This window comes from Thamnophis sirtalis, unplaced genomic scaffold (assembly GCF_051295495.1).
Source record: "Thamnophis sirtalis isolate CommonGarterSnake01/CBP01778 unplaced genomic scaffold, rThaSir2_p1.2 scaffold_5, whole genome shotgun sequence".
NCBI classification, from domain to species: Eukaryota; Metazoa; Chordata; class Lepidosauria; order Squamata; family Natricidae; genus Thamnophis; species Thamnophis sirtalis.
Window position 1 is genome coordinate 111,375,121 of NW_028261385.1, and position 21,563 is coordinate 111,396,683.

Sequence of the window (21,563 nt, forward strand, 5' to 3'; positions counted from 1 at the left end):
CCCCTCGCTAAAGGGACGGCAGGGAAGGGAACCAGGCAGGCTGCCTTTACCATTGGGGTGAGGTGGGCGGTGTTGGGCTGCGAGGCGCGCCTCTTACCTTTCCAGGTCCGTCACGTTCCTTGCCATTGTGTCCAGGGAAGCCCCTGGTAAAAAAAAAAAACCTTCTTGCGGCTTCAAGAAGTTTGATTGAACTCGCGAGGAGGTGTTTTTTTTTTACCAGTAGCTTCCCTGAACACAATGGCGAGGAACGCGATGGACCTGGAAAGGTAAAAGGTGCGCCTAGCTTCTCACCTGCCCCAGAAAATAAGCCCCCCCCTATAATAAGCCCAAGGACATATTTCGTGGGGCAAAGAAAATAAGACCCTGTCTTATTTTCGGGGAAACACGATATTATTCTAAATAATATCAGGCAAACAGAAAATCAAGGTTAATACACATTCTGTTGTTTCATTAGATGATGTTATCAGTTCTTTTTATCTGTTGCATTGTAAAGCTCACAGGAGAGGCACACTGCACACTCAAATTAAAAATTAATTTTTTATTGAATAACTTCCATTTTATCTATACATTAACACTGCTGTCATCTTTCCAGTTCCGGACATTGTGCCATCGTGATTCATTCCTTTTAGAACTGAAGAAACAAAATGGCAAGGAACACAATTCTTAAAAGGGGAGGAAGGAATGATTCTTGATTCTTCATAAAGCCTATAGAAATAAGTCAGAAAGAGAAATGGTCAGGACAATATAACTAAGATAACTAAGGGAAAATTAAAAGGGAAATGAAAATATAAACATCACTAAAACCACCCAACAAGTTGGCTTCTTCATTGGTGGCCAATAGAGTCTCATCAATTAGCCTTGAAGATTATTCTTTAATATTGGGGGGAAAGGGACGAGATTATGAGCAAAAACTGATATAAGAGCATGCTGCCGCCACTGCCTCCTAGTCCTGCATTACCTGGGCCACAGTACAAAAACTGCAGTCTCTGGCCTGCTGACTATAGCATCAAAGAGTCCTGTGAAAATATTTAATAGAAAAGAAAAATGTGGATAAGTGATTTCAGAACAAATTAATATTATGTGTTTCCCTGACATTCCCATAGTTCTTCTCAGAAATTGAGAACTGAAACAAAATAGAATTCCGAGAGAAGTAGTTTGCTTGCAAGATCTTTGGAAGCACATGGCAAATATGCTCATCTCTTTAGTACCATGTTTCCCTGAAAATAAGACCCACCCCCAAAATAAGAACTAGCTTGATTTTTGGGGTGGACCTAATATGAGCCCTAACCCCAAAATAAGCCCGGGGATGGGCAAGACCCAGTGATAGGTTTCTACTGATTCCGACTGGTTTGGCTGAACTGGTAGTGGTCTATCAGCCTAGGTCACTGGAACCGACAATGACCAAGGCCTGCCACGTCCCCAAACCGGTTCTCCAGTCACCACCATCTTATTTGTTAGTTCTGCACATGCGTAGAACAATTTTAATTGAACTGTGCATGTGCGCGCAGTGAGCGCAAACCAGGAGTAAAGCCGGGAAGAACCCACCCTTGGCGTGGCCAGCACTTGTGTTGTGGCCACGGGCAAGCAGATGGTGGGAGGAAGCGGGCAGGCAGCCATAAAATAATACACCCCAGAAAAAAAGTCAAAGTGCTTATTTTGAGGGCCAAAAAAAAAAATAAGTCCCAGTCTTATTTTGGGGAAAACATGGTAATATCAAAATGCACTCAGCACAGTCCTAACCTCTGCTGCCCATGTGTGGGATAAATGCTTCTATGTGAAATCTTTTCTTGAAGGTTTTCCTTGACATGAAAAGGATAACAATGAATTCACCTTAGAAAAAATTCTCATTTCTTTAAATAATGACTTCCAAATTGATGATATGATCAGGAATCTAACATTTGAAGAATTTATTACATGTGAATGAATACATTTATTATACATGAAATTATCTTGCTATGTAGATTAAGGAAAATATGATTGAAATGCTTTGAATTTAAGATGTAAATGAAGCATGTCAGCAAACCTAACCACTTATGCATTATTTCCTGAATTGAGATCATTTCTGTAACCATAGCTGAATTAAAAAACCTGTTTGAAGTAATAGAATGCAGATTAAAAAAAACATTCCATTCCACTGGAACATATTAAAAAATCCAGCAGTTTTCACCCTTCTGTTTAATATGTGAAGTTAGACAAATATATATGTCTATTCACTTCAAGAGAAAGGAACAGTAAAACATTAGATAGGAACTTAGAAAAAAGCTCAAGAAATAAAGGCATGAAAATAAAGAGAAGGATAATTGAAAAAAGAAACATCTGATCATTTATTTAATTATACTGATAAACCATTTTTCTTCAACAATGGATCTGAATATAATATAAATAATATATCTGGGTGATCCTCTAGCGGCTAGCCAAATACCGATCAGCCACTGACATTCTCTTTGAATGACTTTTTTTTTTTTTACATGTAGATGGTTTTAAAAAAACTAATAAAGGAAACTTGATGGACAGAAAACATGGATCTAAAACCAAAGGAAAGAGAGAGCAAACATGATAGAAAAATGTAAGAGCAATGAGAAAGATCTACCTATATTATATATGTCGACAACACCATCAAGTTCATCATTCAACTACATATCTGACACTCACTTTACATATTTATATACAGATAGAGGTGTGTGTGTGTATACACACACACGTACACAGACAGACACATTCTCTCTCACACACACACCCACATACCAATGACTGCATCTCTAAGGATCCTTCTGTCAAAGTACTTCGAAGATATACGTAACAGTCATTGGTCTCATTTGAGACAGTGATGAGTCTGCATATAGACAGAAGGTTGAACAACTGGCCCTGTGGTGCAGCAGGAACAACCTGGAGCTGAACTTGATTAAAAATTTAAAGATGCAAGTGGATTTTAGGAAGAGCCCTCCTATTCTATCACCTCTTACTATATTTGACAGCACAGTATCATCAGTAGAATGCTTCAAGTTTCTGTTTTCTATAATGTTCCAAGCTTTGAAATGGACATCTAACATTAGAATCATCATTAAAAAGACACAACAAAGCATGTTCTTCCTGTGTCAACTTAGGAAGTTCAGATTGCCCCAGGAGATGTTGATACAATTCTACACAGGAATATTGAGTCTGTCATTTGCACTTCTATAACTGTCTCGTATGGTACAGCAAATAAATAAGGACAGGTACAGAGTCCAATGGATAGTCAGGACTTCAGAAAAAACAATTTCAACCAGCCTGCCGTCCATAATTTGTATACTGTGAGGGTCAGAAGGGCTGAGAAAATAACTACAGACCTCTCACATCCTGGACATAAACTGTATCAACACCTTCCCTTGGGACACCACTATCATTACATGCCAAAACCATAGACACAGGGACATTTTGCCATTATTGTTCTGAATATCTAATCCTCATAGTAGTATAATGTCTAAGTATATTTATCCATGTTGTATGGCTGTAATATTATTATCATCCTAATCTTTTCTAGTACTCCTTCTTATTGATATCATTATTATGACTATTATTACTCTGTTGCTTTATGTGTATACTGAGAGTTTCTGCACCAGAGATAAATTCCCTGTGTGTCTAATCACACTTGGCCAAATAAAGTATTCCATTCCATTTCCTATTGCTGTTTTAGATATAATTTCAAATATAAAGATGAGTCAAAAGGTGGAATGTCCTTGGGTATCTTTATTCATTCTTCCCTTTAAAATAAAAATATGGAATGACACACATTATTTTTGCTTGCAAAGTCATCCAGAAGTGAATATATTACTTTACAACAGAACTATAAATTTGATAGACCTGTGTCCTTCTCGAAAAGCTCCATAGCAAGGTCGGGAAGTTGTTTTTTGCGGTGGAGATCTGATGCTTATCTTCTTCTACTTCCTTTTCTACAGACCTGCAGGGGAAAATCTGTATTGGGAAACATCAAGGTAACTGATCATTTTACATATCACCTGCCACTTACTCCACCTGGGACCCTTATTATGAAGCGTCTTCTTGTTCTTCTTTGCTTTTAGACAGAAAAAAGGATACACCTGGATTTCAGAATTTACTTTTTAAAATGCTGCAAAGGCAACTACGTTTTAAGTAATTATACATTGGTTCCTTTATGGCCAAAGGGCTATATAAAAATAAACAAATTGCATTATAAATTACCACAAATCTTCCTTTAAACTGCTTATGAAAAACAACATAATTCTTCGATCCAGATGAGGTTCATTCCAAAATGAATTTGGTAACTCAAGATAGATTCCTCTTGCATAGTGCAGAACTGGTGGTACAAATATGTCGTGCTTTGTATTCACTCACTTTTTGCTTCCTAATCATTCTTCTATTTACTATGCTGCAAATCATGCACTATGGCAACCAAATTTAAATAAATCTTTCAAGTGTTTAAATCAAATGCCATACTACAGAGCCAAAAGAGCAAGATTGGATTCAGTTTGGACAAACCCATCCTCAAACTCAGATCATAATAATACACCAATTCAGAATAGATGTCTGTTGTTCTACTACTGGATCTTGAATGGGCAGATCAGACTACTCCCAACCTCTAGAGAGCTAAGGATATAAGCTTGTGTGGTTTGACATGAAAAATACAGACAGTCCTGCCCTCTGTTGAGAATGTCTAAGAAGGAGCTGTGTTCAGAAGCCTTAAAGAGAGGGAGGGTCTTTTTATTTCTTTTTCAAAGGGGCTAAGATATGCTGTCATTCTTTCTACTATATATAGGTAACTTTTCACCTTATGACCACAATTAAGGTTAAAATTTCTGTTGTTAAGTAAAACATTTGTTAAGAGAGTTTTGCCGCATTTTACGACCCTTCTTGCCACACTTGTTAAGTAAATCTGGCTTCCCCACTGATTTTGCTCGTCAAAAGGTTGCAAAAGGTGATCATATAACATTGGGACACAGCAACAGTCATAAGTATGAACCAGTTTCCAAGCATGGGGATGCTACAAAGATTGTAAGTGTGAAAAATGGTCATGTCACCTTTTTTAGTGCTGTTGTAACTTTGAACATTCATTAAATGAATTGTTGTAAATCGAGGACTACCTGTTTACAGATTCCAACTATTCCCTCATGTAGGCATTTTTAATGCCACAAAAAGAATATTCCCACTAAAGAGATAAGTTAATTTTTTGATACACAATAGAATTAGAAAATAAACTGAAACTACTCCAGGACAATTAACTACTACTACAATCCTGGGTCAGGTTCTCAGCCTCAATCCAACATTGTTATTTTCCATGTCTTCTGTGATTTAAGCTTTCCTTGTGTTTGAAGCTGGAAAGTGCATTTCCGCTACTACAAAAGATGCAGATGCTTGTAATTATAGGAAGTATAAGCTGAATTTCAGAAACTGTGAATCAGAATCACATATCTTTTTGCTTTTCGACATAATAAAAAAATGTCCTGCTAATCTAATTCATTTCAGAATACTACCCAAATTTGCACAGGCTGAATGCTATCTTTCTGGTTAGCTTAAATTTGCCCCAAAGCACGTCATTTTAATTGAGCTTTTGTCCCCACCCATGACATTATTAGACTCTACATAATTCACGGTTTAATCTAAACTGGAAAAAAAAATCCCATCCATACATTTCCACTGTCACAGTCTGCTCAGCTATTTTTACCCCAAAAAGAAATGGTTGATCTATAGACAAGGGTGTATCTGCTGCCTCCTTCAAGGAACTGCAAATGCCTCCAATATTACTGAAGTACTTAGGTCTTCCAGATCAAGAAAGTTGTTTTTCTGCAAATCTTAACTAGGTGAAGTAAAATTAAACACTTAAAATAGCAGGAAATATTTCTCCCAACACCCAATCAACATGATCAGGATAGAGAACTGACACTAATTTAAAAATGCATATATATATATGCATGCGTCATACCTGCCTGCGACACCTCCGCAAGTCTCCTTGACACTTCAGCTGCTCAGCGGAGCATCACACAGGCGCCGTATGCACCATGTGCATGCACATAAGCTCCAAAGGATTAAAGGACAGGTAAGGAGCTCTTGTAAGTGGGTGGGTCCTCCGCAGCACCGTACCCGAACGGTACCCGGTGCTCCAGGCAGGCTCCGGTATGCCTGTACCGGGGCGTACCGCCTGCAACCCACCACTGATACACACACACATGCACACACACACACAATACTTTAAAAGGCGGGAAATGAGACTGCTGGAACAAACACCCAATTAGCGAAAATGTGCCCAAATAGGACGGCATAGAGCCAGGGCGGGTGGACAGGCCCACCTGTGATTTCCACCAGTGAACTGTCTGAATACAACCTCTGCTACTGGGCCTAAGACATTTAAAAAAGGAAACTTCTACATTAGTAACATTTAATACAATACAGATCTTTTATATTCATTTGTGAGTCTTTCTCTTTCTTTCTTTCTTTCCTTCCTTTCTTCCTTCCTTCTGTCTTTCTATTTCCTACCATCCCTCACTTCCTCTTTCCTTTACATTCCTCTTTTGCATATAATAAAATTCCAGAGATACTTTGTCAAACTGTATACCACATTCACATATATGGCAGCAGAAATAAATTGCTTCTCCTATAACATCTTTCCTACAAATGGAAGTACTGCTTAGATTCCAGTGATTCCTACAATTATCAAAGTAATTCACCTGTGAGGAAATTATTGTTAATGTCACAGAAAGTTCTTTAAATTATAAGATACTGAATGATTTACATTGTGCTTAATACACAACTCTGAAATTAAGCATGATATTCCTCTTACACTATTAACAACAGGTAAAATATTCACAATTTTGCAGTGCTACAACTAATTTCTAATAAGCCTAAAAAATTGAGAGGTTCAAAGCATGATTTTAAAAAGGCCAGAAAGAAAGTATTCGAGCCAAAGAAAATTAATTTTGAACTTTTCAGAGAACACATTTTTGTTTGACATTTATTTAGATGCTGAAATTTTCTTCTTAATTAAAACTATTCTTAGTTTTCTGTTTTACACAGTATATTACCTCTGGGCAAATAAGTAGAGATAAGTGTCCCTAAGAAATTGCTTCATTTTCCATTCTATTCACACTGTAAACATATTTCCCATCCTTAGTGACAGCTTCATCTCTATGTGCATGAATAGAATCAATGCAGGATAGAAGTGATAATTAATCTACAACATCACTTTTGTATATTTAACATAAGGATGTAGTTGTTAAAAGAAAAAAGTTGAGAATAATGACCTTCAGCTTGTTTTTAAGGAAGTGATAATGAAATTAAGAGAAATACCTAAATCTGTCAGCTCCCTTAGTCAGCATTCCAGATTAAACAGAAATGTGGACTTAACATATCCGTTATGGTGAATAAGAACTGATCAAGGGTCAGACTCACCATGCAGAGTAACAAGTCAAGGAAGCTGTCTCTCATCTTTGCACGTTACATCAGCTAATATTTTGGAATCCATCTCTCCCCACATGGCAGCATTCTCTGTTCTCGGGTGCCATCTGTATAATCTCCTTCTTCTGCTGCCACCTACCAGTTTTATTATTCTGTTGCAGCACAAGGGCATATAGAAGAAGTTCTTGTTCAGCTCACAGAAAAACCACACAATGGGGATCCTTTAAAGGCATGAAGCTCACTACAATCTTTCCTCCCATACCTCCCATCTCCTTCAGAACAATTTTGGATAGAAGACCAAAATAATAAACTTTGCAGGTATCCTTACAGATGGATACTACATGGCAGATTAAAAATACAAATGCCATCAGATGCTTCCGTTATGTTACCATCACATTTCAACACACAAGATTTTCTGTTGCATTAAGCATACCTAGTTATTACCGTCCTCTTTCATAGTACCCTGTTTCTTTTTCCAAGTATATTTCTAATCAAACTCTGCAATTCATAAACTTAATTCACATAGAACATTAAAAAGTAAAACAGCATTTCCTGAAAGCTGGAACTCTGGGCAGTGCCAAATGTCTGTCTTATTGGATTGCCCTTTTAGTGCAAGCAAAGTGAAAATTTAATTTTGTTGAATAGCGTACACAGGCTCCTATTGTTTTAATATCACTTTACTTCTTCTCTCCAATTCCAGCAACTGCTAATTTGCATGAGCATTGACAATTATAAGGAACAATTTGCAGTATGATCCTTTCTCTTGTTTAGCTTTTTCAAGTCACAAGAGTTGCAGTAGGAATCAGATTGTGTCAAAAAGCCTAAAAATTGGCAAGAGAAGAAAAAAAAAGTCTGTTCAACAGCCAATTTTAATCTAATGTTTTACTCTTTATGCAATGCCTCTGGGTCAAAAATAACAGGGAAGACAATTTTATAAGACTTTTGCAGAGCAGCCATTTTTTGTTTCAAATAAATTTGCAAAAAAGTAAGCTATGTCTGGGAGAGATTAAGTATTCATGAAAAATAGAAGTTATAGAAATAGTAGTATAACAGTAAATCATCCACATAAAAAATACTGCTTTAAATCTATCTTAGCAAAATATCTTGGCACTTTTACATTTCAAAGCAATATATTTAAGGTTAACCTGACAAAAGAAAACACTTTTCTTGTAATACGATATGTACATGCTCCCATGCAAAATATTTGGGGGATGTTCATCTGGAACATTTTGTTCTTTCATATTAGCCATCATTTCTACCACTGGCTGTGTCACTGTTGTCATATGTTTATGCAGATATTTGAATATTAAATCAAAAATAAAATATTAAGAAGTTATTCAGATTGTTCATTATTACCAATAAATAGCAGTATACTGCGCAACCCATATAGAAAATTCCTGAAATAAAATCCCCCTCTGAATTTTCGCAAGTACGCAATGCCCTCCACCCAAGCCCTGATATAAGAAATAGAAAATTATATAAACTTTTTACTCCTATTTTCCGTACCTGTTAATTGATGCCGATTAGTTTTGTGCTGACTGTGCCCCTGGAAAGCATCAAAGCCCTGTAAAACTTAAGCCAAGAACGTATATTGGGGGAAGGGGCAGCAAGAAGGGGTAGGTACATGGGAAGATCGAGATGGCAGAATCTGTGAAGTTACATACCACACCATCCCTTCTTTCTGTCACTGCACACTGCTTAAATTTTCTCTTGCTGTGATCGTACTTGAACACATGGATCACAATAAGCTTTAAAGTCTAATTCTGCTAAATATACACAAAATGAAGAACAAGAAAAGAAATACCATTTGCTTCCTAAACTCATTCTTTTACAGCAATAATCATATTATGACTCAGGAAGAGAAAAAAGGAAAGCAGTGTTAGCTAATATGGGATGATCAAGAGCTGAAAGTTACCTGCCAAGGGGTTGGTATTGGATGCCACCGGGCTGCTGCGTTTATTGTTTTACCACAGGGGGGGGAAGTTTAGGGAGGAACATTCTCAAGGATTTTCACAAGCGCTCTCTCTCTCGCTCTCTCTTGTCACCAGAAAGGGGAGAAGGGAAGTTTTTCTCTGGATTGTTTGACTTTTTTTGGCTCCTGAAAAGTTTTGCAAAGAACAGTAAGAAAATGTGAATTGTTAGAACATTCAAAAAAAAAAGTAGTATGCACTACACAGCGGTTCCTTAAGTGTTACAAATTCCCACCCAAAACATCAAGTAATTGACAATGCGTTAAACAAATAAAAGTCATTCAACTGAAAACCGTAACATGAGGGATACAGAAATTGCCAATGATGGTCCAAGCCATCATCAGAACATCCCAAAATTCACCCTCCAATATCAAGACACTCAAATATATATTAAAAAGAAAAAGAAAAAGAAAGCAAAAAGATAACCTTTTGTCATAAATTCTATAATACTTTATAAATTCCTAGAACAGTGAAAAATTAAAAATGAAAGAGACAGTAGCAGCAGAGGTTACCTGTCTGAGCACCTACAATTCCATAGAGAGAACAGGAGTGGGTCGTGAGTCTCACACCAGCCAAATAGCTCATAAACCTTCTCAAAAAGAGTGAGCCATGAGAAAGAATTGTACATGTTGATACATCTTACATAGTTTAAACCCTTATACATTTAACCAACTTGAGCTCTGCTTTTATTAAATGGGAGGATTTGAAATTTAAAACAGTATTCATCAAATCTGGTACATGTCCAATGCAGCACTTCTGAAACTGTCTTTTATTCCTCCCTCCCAAATTTCACAGGTTCAAAACATTTTTCTTGGCATATCTTCTATGGTAAATTGCTGAACAAAGTCAGTGTAGTTAGATCCAACACGTTGAAAGTTTGGTGGAACACAACAACAAAAATAGTCCACACATATGCTGTCTTCCCAACATCTGTTATTAATGCTCTACCAAAGTGTTCCAGAATGAGAAGTTTTATCAACAATATAAAATCTGAGAAGATACAAAGCTACAAATACAACCTGTAATTCTATACAGTAGAAAAAGTATAAACATAGCATCTGTAAAATAAAAGCACAAACAAAATATACAGTACTCATTAAACTCCATCATTATCATCCAACCCCCAAACTTGGTTCCATTTGAATACTGACATTCACTACAACTTATATTTTCCCAATTGTTCAATTCTGCTTTGCTAGTTGTTCATTTCAAATTATGATAAGTAATGTTGGTACTCTTAATATACTTGTCAGTATTTTTTTCCAGCGAAGTGTGATGTGTAGCACTACTCTCTACAGAACTTAAACTCTAGTTATTAGAAACTAAATTCATTTTCTTTACCAACAGTAATGTTTTTAAAGCTTCTTTTACAACATTTTTTTAAAAAATTACATTACGTGAGGGAATTTTTTTCAAGCATACAATTTCCTATATGATTTTAACATGCAATGCCAGTTTCTATTTCAACAATGTGTGAGACTTTCCTTTGCCCAAACATTATTCAGTCTCTTTTCCATCTTTCCAATACAACCACAACACACACATGGCCATCACATGGCAAACACATAAACCGAAATATAAAATCCCTTAATGTGTTCATTGTGTATGATTCAGAACAAAGTGTATGTCGTTCCATTGCATTTATAGTGGTGTAAATTGAGTCTATACATTTTGAAAAAAAATTCATGTGAAAAACATTTGTCACAAACTGTTTTTTCTCAAACAGTGGAGAAACTCAAATAGCCCAAATATAAGTATTAAAGAGTTGTCAAACTTCTTCTGGCATCAACTTTGTTTCCAGTGAATGTTGCAATATTTTTCTGCTAGTTTACAAAGGTTAATTCTTTGCTCATGTTTCCGAAAGATGTGCAATCTTTTAAAGAAACCTGTATTTTAGAAGGCACATGTCTAGTTAACAAAGGGGTGAAGGGCCACAAAGCAGAAGGAAAGAAAGCTACTTCGTGTTTTTCTTTTTCTGAGTTTTTTAAAATAGAAACCTTTGTATTTTCTTCAACCTACACATGGTAAAATATTGTTTCTGCTTCATCAGCTAATGTCAACAATCATCCTTCTATTTTGCTTTTAACAATAACAATTAATTCTACAAAATTGTCATTATTGTATTTTAAAAATCTGTACAAGTAGGCATGATCGACCTTCATGAAAGCAAGTTAATACTTTTCTATTTATTCCTAGTGTCTCGGTAAAGTGTTCACAAGTGGTGTTTGATACCGAAGTGGAAGTTAAAACAGCTGAGTGATGAAGTTGGCCAGCAGAATGAAGCTCAGAGCCTTGGAGGGTAAATTGTTGTTCTGAAGCACTGAGACAAAACAACCCTACACACAGAAGCTGCCCATCCTCCAAAGCCCTTTCATAAGCCAACTTGCTGTTACAAATATACTACTGTGTCATGTTGTGGATGGCTGCTTTTAAAGTAACAGTATTTTATTTACATTTTTCTATAATTTCAATATGGTATATACCCAAAGTAAATAAATGAGTGAGAAATGGGTGAGGAGGAGGAAGATGAGGCCATTAAAACAGACCCAAAGCTGATGTTTTGGTTATTTTATCAAATTTAATAAGAAAATGCACAGCCAGAAGTATCAGGGATGGACTGGGAGAGGAGATCATCAGGCATTCTGGAAAAAAGACTGACGAACTGGACAGACAAAAATTAATGACAAAAACAAAGCAAAATACAGACACATACAAAGGGGCCTGAGATCCACACACTGGCGGCCTTAAATCATATTCCCATTCTGGCTGGGCCTTACTGGCAAAGTGTTTCCCAAAACCAAAACCTGCTAGTTTCTTTCAGGATTTATCCTTTGTAAATCAGGCCACTTTAGATTTTAATGCCTTCTATCAATAATAGTGACACATTAAATTTACAAAATGTAATTTTGAAATTTGCAACCATTTCAACCCTCCTCCACACCCCTCCCATATTTTCTACGCATCAGACTTTTTTCTATAAGTTTGTTACTATTAGTGGTGATGTTGAGTAGTACAGGTATTTTTCAAATTGGGCCCTGTTAAAGATGTAGGCATGGAGAAGGAAGTGTTGGACGAGCATGTATTAAAAATGAAACATTAACACAGCATATATCTTGCAAAAAGGACTAAAACACTAACAAATACAAGTCAATGCACATTTGTTTTAAACTAGTGTTATTCTTTTTCACATTGGATTAAACATTATTTTGTACACCAAAAGTTAACAGTGCTGTTTATCTCAGTTCTTGTGCAAAAGAAAACATGCCGCTTCTGCCACCAATGGCCCAAACTGAATTTTACACACAACTTCTCCCCATCCTGACCTAAAGCAAGGTTTTAAAATTATTTTTTAAAATCCAGATACATAGCAATTTTTTTTCTCCCAAGGAAAGTGAATTTGATTTTAAATCTAAACATGTGGACATCTGTCAATACAGAAATGGCAGAAGTTGCAGGTTTATTTCAAAAGCTCATGCTGAAGTAATCAATGTTGCACCCTGTAAAACTGCTTAAAGGCTAGAATTTCATTGTGGACTGTTGTCAGGGATACAATTTTACAGATCTTATTGATAATAGATAGAAATGCTGATATTTAGAACCTTTGAATGAAATAAAAAAATGGCTGTTCTAATTTCTCTCCACTCCTATAGGACATAAAGCAAAAGGTATATAATAACTAATAGGAATGAGCTCCAATGAGGTGAGGGGAGGGTTGGCAAATTATTAGTTCACAGGTGCTTCTGGAGCATTAACTTTTAAAATTACAAATAGCATAAATGAAGATGAAATATTTTAATATGAGTTCAAATATAATGGCATCCCTATCAAAAACAGTTCTTACCCAGTTCTTTTCCTCCATTTCCCAATGCAGAGTATTAAACAAAGTATTATCAAATGAAAAATAGTTGTTAAAAATAACAACTAGACATATGTTCTGTAAGATTAATAGGAAAGCAGCATTCACAGAACATGCATGTTTTGATTCTGAGCCCCAAGTTAAAACCCTCACCTCACCTCTATAAGCTGCTTCCAATAAACAGCACTACAAGTTGGTTGTATTTAAAAAAAAATTTACAAGAAAATTGGTCATAGTTATTTACATGTGGCATCACTCCACTAGGAGCTTAATCTCATTGGCTAATAGCTGGTTCATATTGAATATCCCCCCCGGGAGCTTGGTGAGCAACTCTCTCTCTGTGGTTTCAGGGTCGCTGTCGACAGAGCTGGAGCTAGCACTCATATTGTCGACAGTGGCACTAGCTGGAGGTCCCAGCTCTGGCTCGCTAGTTTCGCTAGCCGTGGATACTACAGAGAGCAAGGACATGCGTCGTGTCAAGCGACCGGGAGGAAGCAGTGAAGCGGCATAGTCCGCTATGATACCAGCTACATCTAGATTGCAAGCCTTGTCAAAGGCAATGAAACCTACATTTGCATTGGCCTCACAGACGCAGAACGAGCCATCATCCTTCATTAGGAGGTCGATGCCACAGATATCCATCCCCAAGATGTTAGAAACTTGGATTGCCAGTTGTTTCCCTTGTTCACTGAGTGAGCACATCATACCTATACCACCTAGTAACAGGAAGAAAGCTAAATCAGGGTACAATAGTATTCCAACTCAGATTCAATAAACCTATATGAGCCACAGAGAGTGCTATGAGAGTTTAATGCTTATTATGGTATTGAGGCTAGCTTTTAAGAAATTTTGTGAGGATTTCCCATTTAAAAAAAAAGGGGGGATCTAGTTGCTGGTGTTAAAAATAAATGTGTTCTAGAAAAACTTTGATGGGTAAATAAGAAAGTAACCAATACAGGCTGATATACCTTCTTTATTTATCTTTATTTTCAATCATACCATTTATTTAACTAATTCACAACTACAGTGAGGCTTACCTATGTTTGACCATGCATTTGTTCCCCTCTCTCATCTCAAAGAGATGATATAAAGGATTGAATGAAATAAAATAGGAATATAGAACACTTATGAAAGCCGATGAAATAGTATTAACCTTGGAAACAACGTTCACAAAGAGGAGAATTGATCCAGAATATGGGCCATTTCAGAGTGTTAATTTCCAGATAGAAGAAATGACTAACCGTTACTAGTACAAAGATAGTGTGGCATCCCCAGATACTAAGGGACTTGCACTACCCACATAAACCAATTAAAAAAAGCAGTTTTTAAAATTACTAATAGTAGAACTCTCATGAAGTTTCAATATAATGTGTTTCCCTGAAAATAAGACCAAGTCTTATTTTCTTTTGGGGTGAAAAATAAGCACTAGGGCTAATTTTCAGGGGGTATCTTATTTCCCCCACCCAATGTATGGGAGGCCACTTCTTCTGATTGTTCGCAATGACAGAGGAGGCTGTGTGGTGCGCCAGTGCCACCACCGCAAAGCAGGGGGGTGGAGCTGCCCCACGACTCCCCCGGTTTACCTCAGAGCCCCCACAGCCAGGCCACCCACACCCTTACATTTGCTTCTGCTCACGGCAGCAGCTCCAGCATGACCCTGTGTGGTTGTCGGCCCACTTCTTCTGCTTGCTCACTGGCGCAACAGAGCAAGAGGTCGAGTGATTTGCCAGTGCCACAGTCATGAGGCGAGGTAGGAGAGTGTTGCTGCTCCATGTGCCCCGCACTAGCCTACCTCAGGGCCACCGCAGCCAGGCCATCCATGCCCCAACACTTGTCTTGCCTTGCGGCAGCAACACCAACACACCACTTGCCCTCCTGCTCTGTTGCGCCTGTGAGCAAGCAGAAATGGGCCAGTGGCCACGTGGGCTCCTGCTGCACATGGGCACAAGGCAGGTTTCAGGGCATGGATGACTTGGCTGGTTCTTATACAAAATCTCATGATCGGGGTAGAGAAAGTAAAATTTTTTGTAAGACCTTAAGGTGAGATTAATTTAATATTGTGGGATGTTGGTATTAAAAAAGGTTCTGGTGATTATACCATGTGAAATTGCATGATGTTGGCTCGGCACATAAAATGGCCTATCTATTCCTGCTACTTCTTAACTGCAGTAAATGATTGGGAGAATGATCTAAAAGGAAACTGCAGAAGTAATGTAAATGTAAAGGCAATCTATACAAATACAAATGTTATACAGCAGTTACTTAATTTAGTGGACTTAAAATTTTATGGATAAATGGCTGCTTGATCTGAGGTTTGAACAACTTTCAGGACTTTGCCCCAAATAACAAATACAAATGTGTTGTTTGGTGAGACAGTTCATATAATAACCAATGGTTCTCATCAAAAGGTGTTTGATGCTATTAGTTTTTCTATGTAGAAGAAAATTTGCTATTTAGTGTATATGCAAGCTTAGGGTTAGATAGTGATTTCCCTTTTAGTCCATTAAATCAAAATTTATTGTATTTGTTTCTTTCAAAATAATCTCTACATTTAGAATAGCACTGTCTATGAAAAATGTATGCCTTAAAATTAGAATTTAAAAATTTAACACATATCGTAAATTCAAACACATCTTCATTCTTACCAAGTGAGCAATTGCTCTGCATTCTACCATCTGTTGAGCAACGCAGCATAGTGCCCACGACACGGCCTCCCACCACGATGACACGCACATCTTTGCCATGAGACTCCTGGACATATTTCTGGAATAGATATGGGGCTTCATGACGAATTAGATGGCTCAGGTCTGCCAGATGGTGCTTGTCTCTGGCTAGAAACACAGCTTTTCCTGCATCAAAAAAAACACAGAAGATGAAAACTAGTCAGTGATTTTCCTGCCTGTATTTTAAAGAACTGGAAAGGCATTGTGTCTATACATTCTCAACTTCTGTACTGGAAACATTATCCGGATAACTGGTGAATGAATATAAATAAAAATGGCAAAGCACTTATAAATTTGGTGCTACTAAAACAGCAAAATTTGGAAAATATTACCTTGAAGTACACTCACAATTTCCAGGGCTTATTCCAGTTCTCACTCCCTCAGTATAGCTCTCTCAGTATCCTTCAATCTTGGCCTGTACCATTCCGTGCTATTCTAGTAGAACTAGGTTGCAAGAGTGTTTTGCAACAGGTTTGGGATTCTCTAGACACATAAAACAGAGGGCTGCACCAATCACAGTCTAAAGATGGCAGAGATTCCAAGGTGCTGTTCATGATTAATTGATGAATCAAAGCAAACCAGTTCTAATTAAATTGCAGTTGCCAATTAAAATGATTAGTATAGCAATGGAATATAAAACCTAGTTAAAATTCTTGCCAAATCAAAATTCACATTAAATATATTGATTAAAATGTTAAATTTATTGATAAATATCCTTTAGTTGAATACAACCATATTTAGGATAATATCATTAATAAATAAAACATATTTCATGCTATCTTAAGGAGGATTTTATAAATAATCATTTTTTCAGTAACGAATATGAAAAATGTTGATTCTATTTAAAATTTCTTCATTAAGGAATTTACTCATGTGTATTCAAATCTACTTAAGTTTTGGGTTGTAAACCTGTCATAGAATACAAAGCATATTCTAAGATAAACAACTAAACTAAATAAATACTAGCAATTAGAGAATACAAAACAAAATCCAGAGATTCAAATCTGTAAATAAGCGTAGGTTCCAATGCTTCGATGAAGCTCTAAGCAAAATAGCAACAAATACACATTATTTACAAAAGTAGGTAAACTGCATACACTTCTGCTTTCATTCTCTAATAAAGGAATTTTAAAAAGTAATTCAGAGTAACATGAATTAACTAATACTGATTCATAATGTGTGTGTGTGTGTGTGTATGTATGTGTGTGCATATGTATGTATGTGTGTGTGTGTGTGTGTATATGTGGTTGTATGATGATTGGTAGATTGGTGCTGATTGGTGCTGGCTGTGTGTCCATTGTTGTTTCGTGTTCTAACGGCCTGGTGGGACTCGTTTGTTGACTAGGGCTGGTTTCCAGATGTCTGGTATACGGAAAGTATCATCATGTTTATTCATGTTGTGGGGGTGTTTCTCTATTTCGATAGCTTCCATAATTATTCTCTTGTTGAAGTGTTGAGTTTTGGAGATTAACCTGGTTCCTTCAAAATTAATTTCATGTCCTGTAGCTTTGAGGTGCTGGAAAAGGGAGGAAGTTTTTTCTTTTTTTCTTACTGCATTCTTGTGTTCTGTGATGCGTGCATTTATTCTCCTGTTTGTTTGTCCTATATATGTATAAAAAGGAATGCAAAATGGGTCTCAAGGTTCTTTTCATAGGGAGATCCCACTTTATTGGTATACCCTAATACATTGCTTTTAAATGACCTAACCCCTCGGTTGCTTACTGGGAATGTAAACTGAGGCAAAACCTAGAGCCAAATCTGGTTATTACTCCTCTGAAGGATAGCTGCTGGGAGACTATTAGGCTTTCTTGTACTTTCTTGGGTATTATGAGATCACTGATTAGATGGGATACGGTCTGGCAGAGCACTGGTTGCATTTTTATGTTCCACTATGGATGACCATGTTGCAGAGATATCATCAATTACTGCTATAGGTTGGACCTACTGCTGTAGCTAATGTAGCAATTTATTCCATTACTGCTGGGTTTGGAATTTTCTTTTCTTGTACTCTGCAAAATTTTGTCTCCTCATGCAGAAGTACTGCAGGGAATCTGTAGGTTTTCTATAATTCTACATTCTACTGAGCTGGGAAGATTTGAGGGTGATACAATAATACTTTTCTTTCCTTTCAGTGCCTGTATTTTCCTTTTCAAAAGGTGCTATTAACAGATTTGGATGAATCTGAAATACACTCAAGTACCTATCTGGGAATCTCTAAGATATAAGAGTTAAAGATTAATGCTGACTCATTCATGATGCTTCATGGATGAGTGGTGTTCTTGCTTCTGCTAGGGTCGATTTTTGGTGAGACAACAGCAGTCCACCTTAATTTATACAACCCAGTGACATAATATGAGAACAAAATCATACAATAGGTTCATATGAGTGATACAATTATTTTAGAATTGTATGTTAGTTTTTTATTTAGCTACTATTGCATTATTTATAACTTAAATTTCAAAATGTTCATATTACCTATTTTTTATGAAAAAGAATGGTTCCCCAAATGCAGTAATTTCATTTTGAAGTCATCCTCAAAAGCAACATTATATCTGAAACTGTACTGAAGAACATCAGGCACTTGAAGAACAGCAGAGTTAAATTGAAGCCTCCTTCTGTAGACTTCTGCAATACCTGCAATATAATCATCTTACATTGCTCTTCCAGGAGTTCTCACTTAGTTATGCTATTCTCTTCAACTATTGTATTTTATGTGGATTTAAATAGAATCTTATCATTTGCTTGGGGTTTGGGAAATCAGATATAAGTTCAAATTAACTTAAAGTAATTGTAATGTCACAAGATTGGATAGAATAAACTGTATCAGCAAACTGTATGGAGACAAAAAAATACCACTGTAAGGCAAAAAATACCCCTCGGCCACAGCCCATTACTGGGCCATAGCCTATTCAAAACTGGGCTGCGCAAGCAATGGGCCAACATGCATGCCTCCATGCAGAGCTTAACTTATGAAAGCAGCAGGCCAGTGTGCACATATGCACAGCTCAACTCACACAAACAGTGGGTCAACATGCACACGTGTACATGCACTGGCCCTGGCTTGCTAAGTTGAGTTGTGTGTGCATGTGTGTGCACGTCAGCCTGCCACTTGCACAGCCCAGTTCCCCCCCCCCACTGCTCTCCCGAGCTGGGCCGCCAAGCTGCAACGGTTGGGGACCACTGTTGTAAGGAGTTACTTGTGAATAAAATGAAACAAATAACAAGTAGCATATTTTTTTTTCAAAAACTCTCAGAGAAAGTGGAAGTACTGTATATTAAATAATTATTTTCCTACAAGAAATATAGGCATTATAATATGTTGCTGCATTTATCTAAACAGATGCAAATCATTATCCTCAACAAAGTTTAATTAACGTCGGACTTTTAAATCCTCATGACTATCAAAATTTAAAAAGAAAGATTTTTATTGTATGATATTACCATGATACTGGAGACATTCAAAGTGACTGTTTACTATGGTTGGTTGAATAGTCAGCCAGATGTTTAGACTGGATTTGACATTTTTATCCACCTAACCTAATGATGGTGGTGGCATGATGACAATGATAATACAGAACTGAGGTAGAATTGTGCCCAGATTTTATCTGCAGAAACTTAATTCTACTAACAGAAATATGACAGGGGATTCCACTACATTCCTGCAGCATTCAAAATATCTGAAGCCAACCCAATAGCACACCTTCTCTATGGTGCCAGACAATGCCCATTTCCAAATTTGCACCACTAGAACTTGTTCTGAACAGATTCCTAAGATTGTTCTTTCAAGTCTCTAATATCACCTTGAGTCTAGAGACAGGCCTCGTGAAAGTGGAGGCTAGAATGTAGGCAACCATAATCAACTACTGGCTTAGATTATTCTTTTTCCTTTTTGGCTTTCCCCCCACTTACTATAGGAATGATTTTCAGTCTACAAAGAATTAAAATCTAAAATATAATGACAACTAAAATCTCATCCTTGGGGTCCTTAGGATCTTCTCCAGCATAGGATATGATCAGGCTGAAGTTCTCATTCAACCCTGTAACAGACACAGAGCACCAACTTGATCTATCCAGGTTCTCATCTTCTTTCTCCAGTGAACCCAACAGGTTTTCTGCTTCCCTTAGGGCCGTGATGGCAAACCTATCGCACATAACACAGAGCCTCTCAACGGGCATGCAAGCCATCGACCTAACTCAGCTCCACTGCACATGTGTGCATGTGTGCTTCCTGCCGGCCAGCTGACTTTCGGGTCTCTACTGCACACACAAGAGATATGCATGCATGGCGGGAGGTGGGTCACACACATATGCATGGGGGTGGGGGAGTGTGGCGGGTACATCACCCTGCGGCCCATTTTTGGTTCCAGGAGGCTTCAGGGAGGCCTGTTAGGCCCAAAACAGGGGGGTGCACTGGGGGGTTGCACCTGTATGCGCGGGGGGAGAAGCACAGGGGGTCACATGCCCATGTGCAGGGCACGCAGGGGTAGTGTTGTGCATGCATTGTATTATGGGTGTGGGCGTGGGTTATGTCACATGTGCGCACTTTCGGTACATGGTGACAAAAAGGTTAGCCATCACTGCCTTGGGGCATAATTAACAAATCTTGATATACTGATCCGAATGGCCTTTACTTTGGCACAATGTCACACCCTCCCCTCAGCTATCCTTGAAGATTGATACAGGAAGACTCCTTACCCAGAGAGACCTTGTGACTCTAGACTAGGGGTCTGCAACCTTAAACACTCTAAGAGCCATTTGGACCCGTTTCCCACAGAAAACATCGGGAGTTACAAAACCCTGTAACAGACACAGAGCACCAACTTGATCTATCCAGGTTCTCATCGGGAGTTACAGGGTTGAGAGACCGCCTCCTGCCAATTACCTCCTGCGACCAATTAGATCACATAGATTAGGCCTCCTCCGAGTTCCATCTGCCAGTCAGTGCCGACTGGCAACTACACGGAGGAGAGCCTTTTCAGTAGTAGCTCCGACCCTTTGGAACGATCTCCCCATGGAGATTCGTACCCTCACCACCGTCCAGACCTTCCGCACAGCCCTTAAGACCTGGCTAGCCCGTCAGGCCTGGGGACAAAGATAACTGTCCCCACCCGAATGATGAATGAATGTTGCTTACTATTTTATTTCTATGTATTGTTTGTGTCTATTGTCTGTATACCCCCCCCCTCATTTTATGTAAACCGCCCTGAGTCCCCTCAGGGAAAAGGGCGGCCTATAAGTATTAATAAATACTCAAATACTCAAATTCCTGGGTGGGATGGCCAACTCAACGTCACTCATTCCCAGACACATGACAACTCCCTCAGCCACGCCTACCCAGGTTTAGTGGCTCCCGGTGTCTTCTGCGGGAAATGTCTCTCTCTCTCTCTCCCCCTCCCATTTGTTTTTCTCTTTTTTTCCTCTTCCTCGTTCTTTCTTTCTCTCTCCTTCTCTCTTTTCCCTCTCTCATTCTCTCCCTCCATCATTTTCTCATTTCTCTCTCCCCCTCTCATTCGTTTTTCTCTTTTCCTCTCCCTCTTCTTTCTCATTTCTCTCTCCCTCTTTCTCCCCCTTCTCTTTCTCTCTTTTGTTTCTCTTTTTCTCCCTCCATCA

General features: G+C 37.9%; 1 protein-coding gene across 10 annotated transcripts in view; it reads right to left on the minus strand.

The window, feature by feature from the left end:
• Nucleotides 1–523: 523 nt before the first annotated feature.
• The window catches only part of RIMKLB (ribosomal modification protein rimK like family member B), a 62,689-nt gene continuing 41,649 nt past the window's right edge, over nt 524–21,563 (minus strand). The window contains exons 6-12 of one of the 10 annotated variants that reach the window (XM_087716574.1): nt 15,876–16,079; nt 9,887–13,946; nt 8,911–9,502; nt 3,841–7,556; nt 2,746–2,897; nt 959–1,016; nt 524–705 (exon numbers count right to left, since the gene is read on the minus strand). In XM_087716574.1, the coding sequence (XP_087572700.1) occupies nt 13,483–13,946; nt 15,876–16,079 (668 nt within the window). In that variant the 3' untranslated portion in view covers nt 524–705; nt 959–1,016; nt 2,746–2,897; ... (1 more) ...; nt 8,911–9,502; nt 9,887–13,482. Of the gene's footprint in view, nt 706–958; nt 1,017–2,745; nt 2,898–3,840; nt 7,557–8,910; nt 13,947–15,875; nt 16,080–21,563 lie in introns of all 10 variants that reach the window. The other 9 variants (XM_087716573.1, XM_087716577.1, XM_087716576.1 and 6 more) reach the window with 9 other exon arrangements.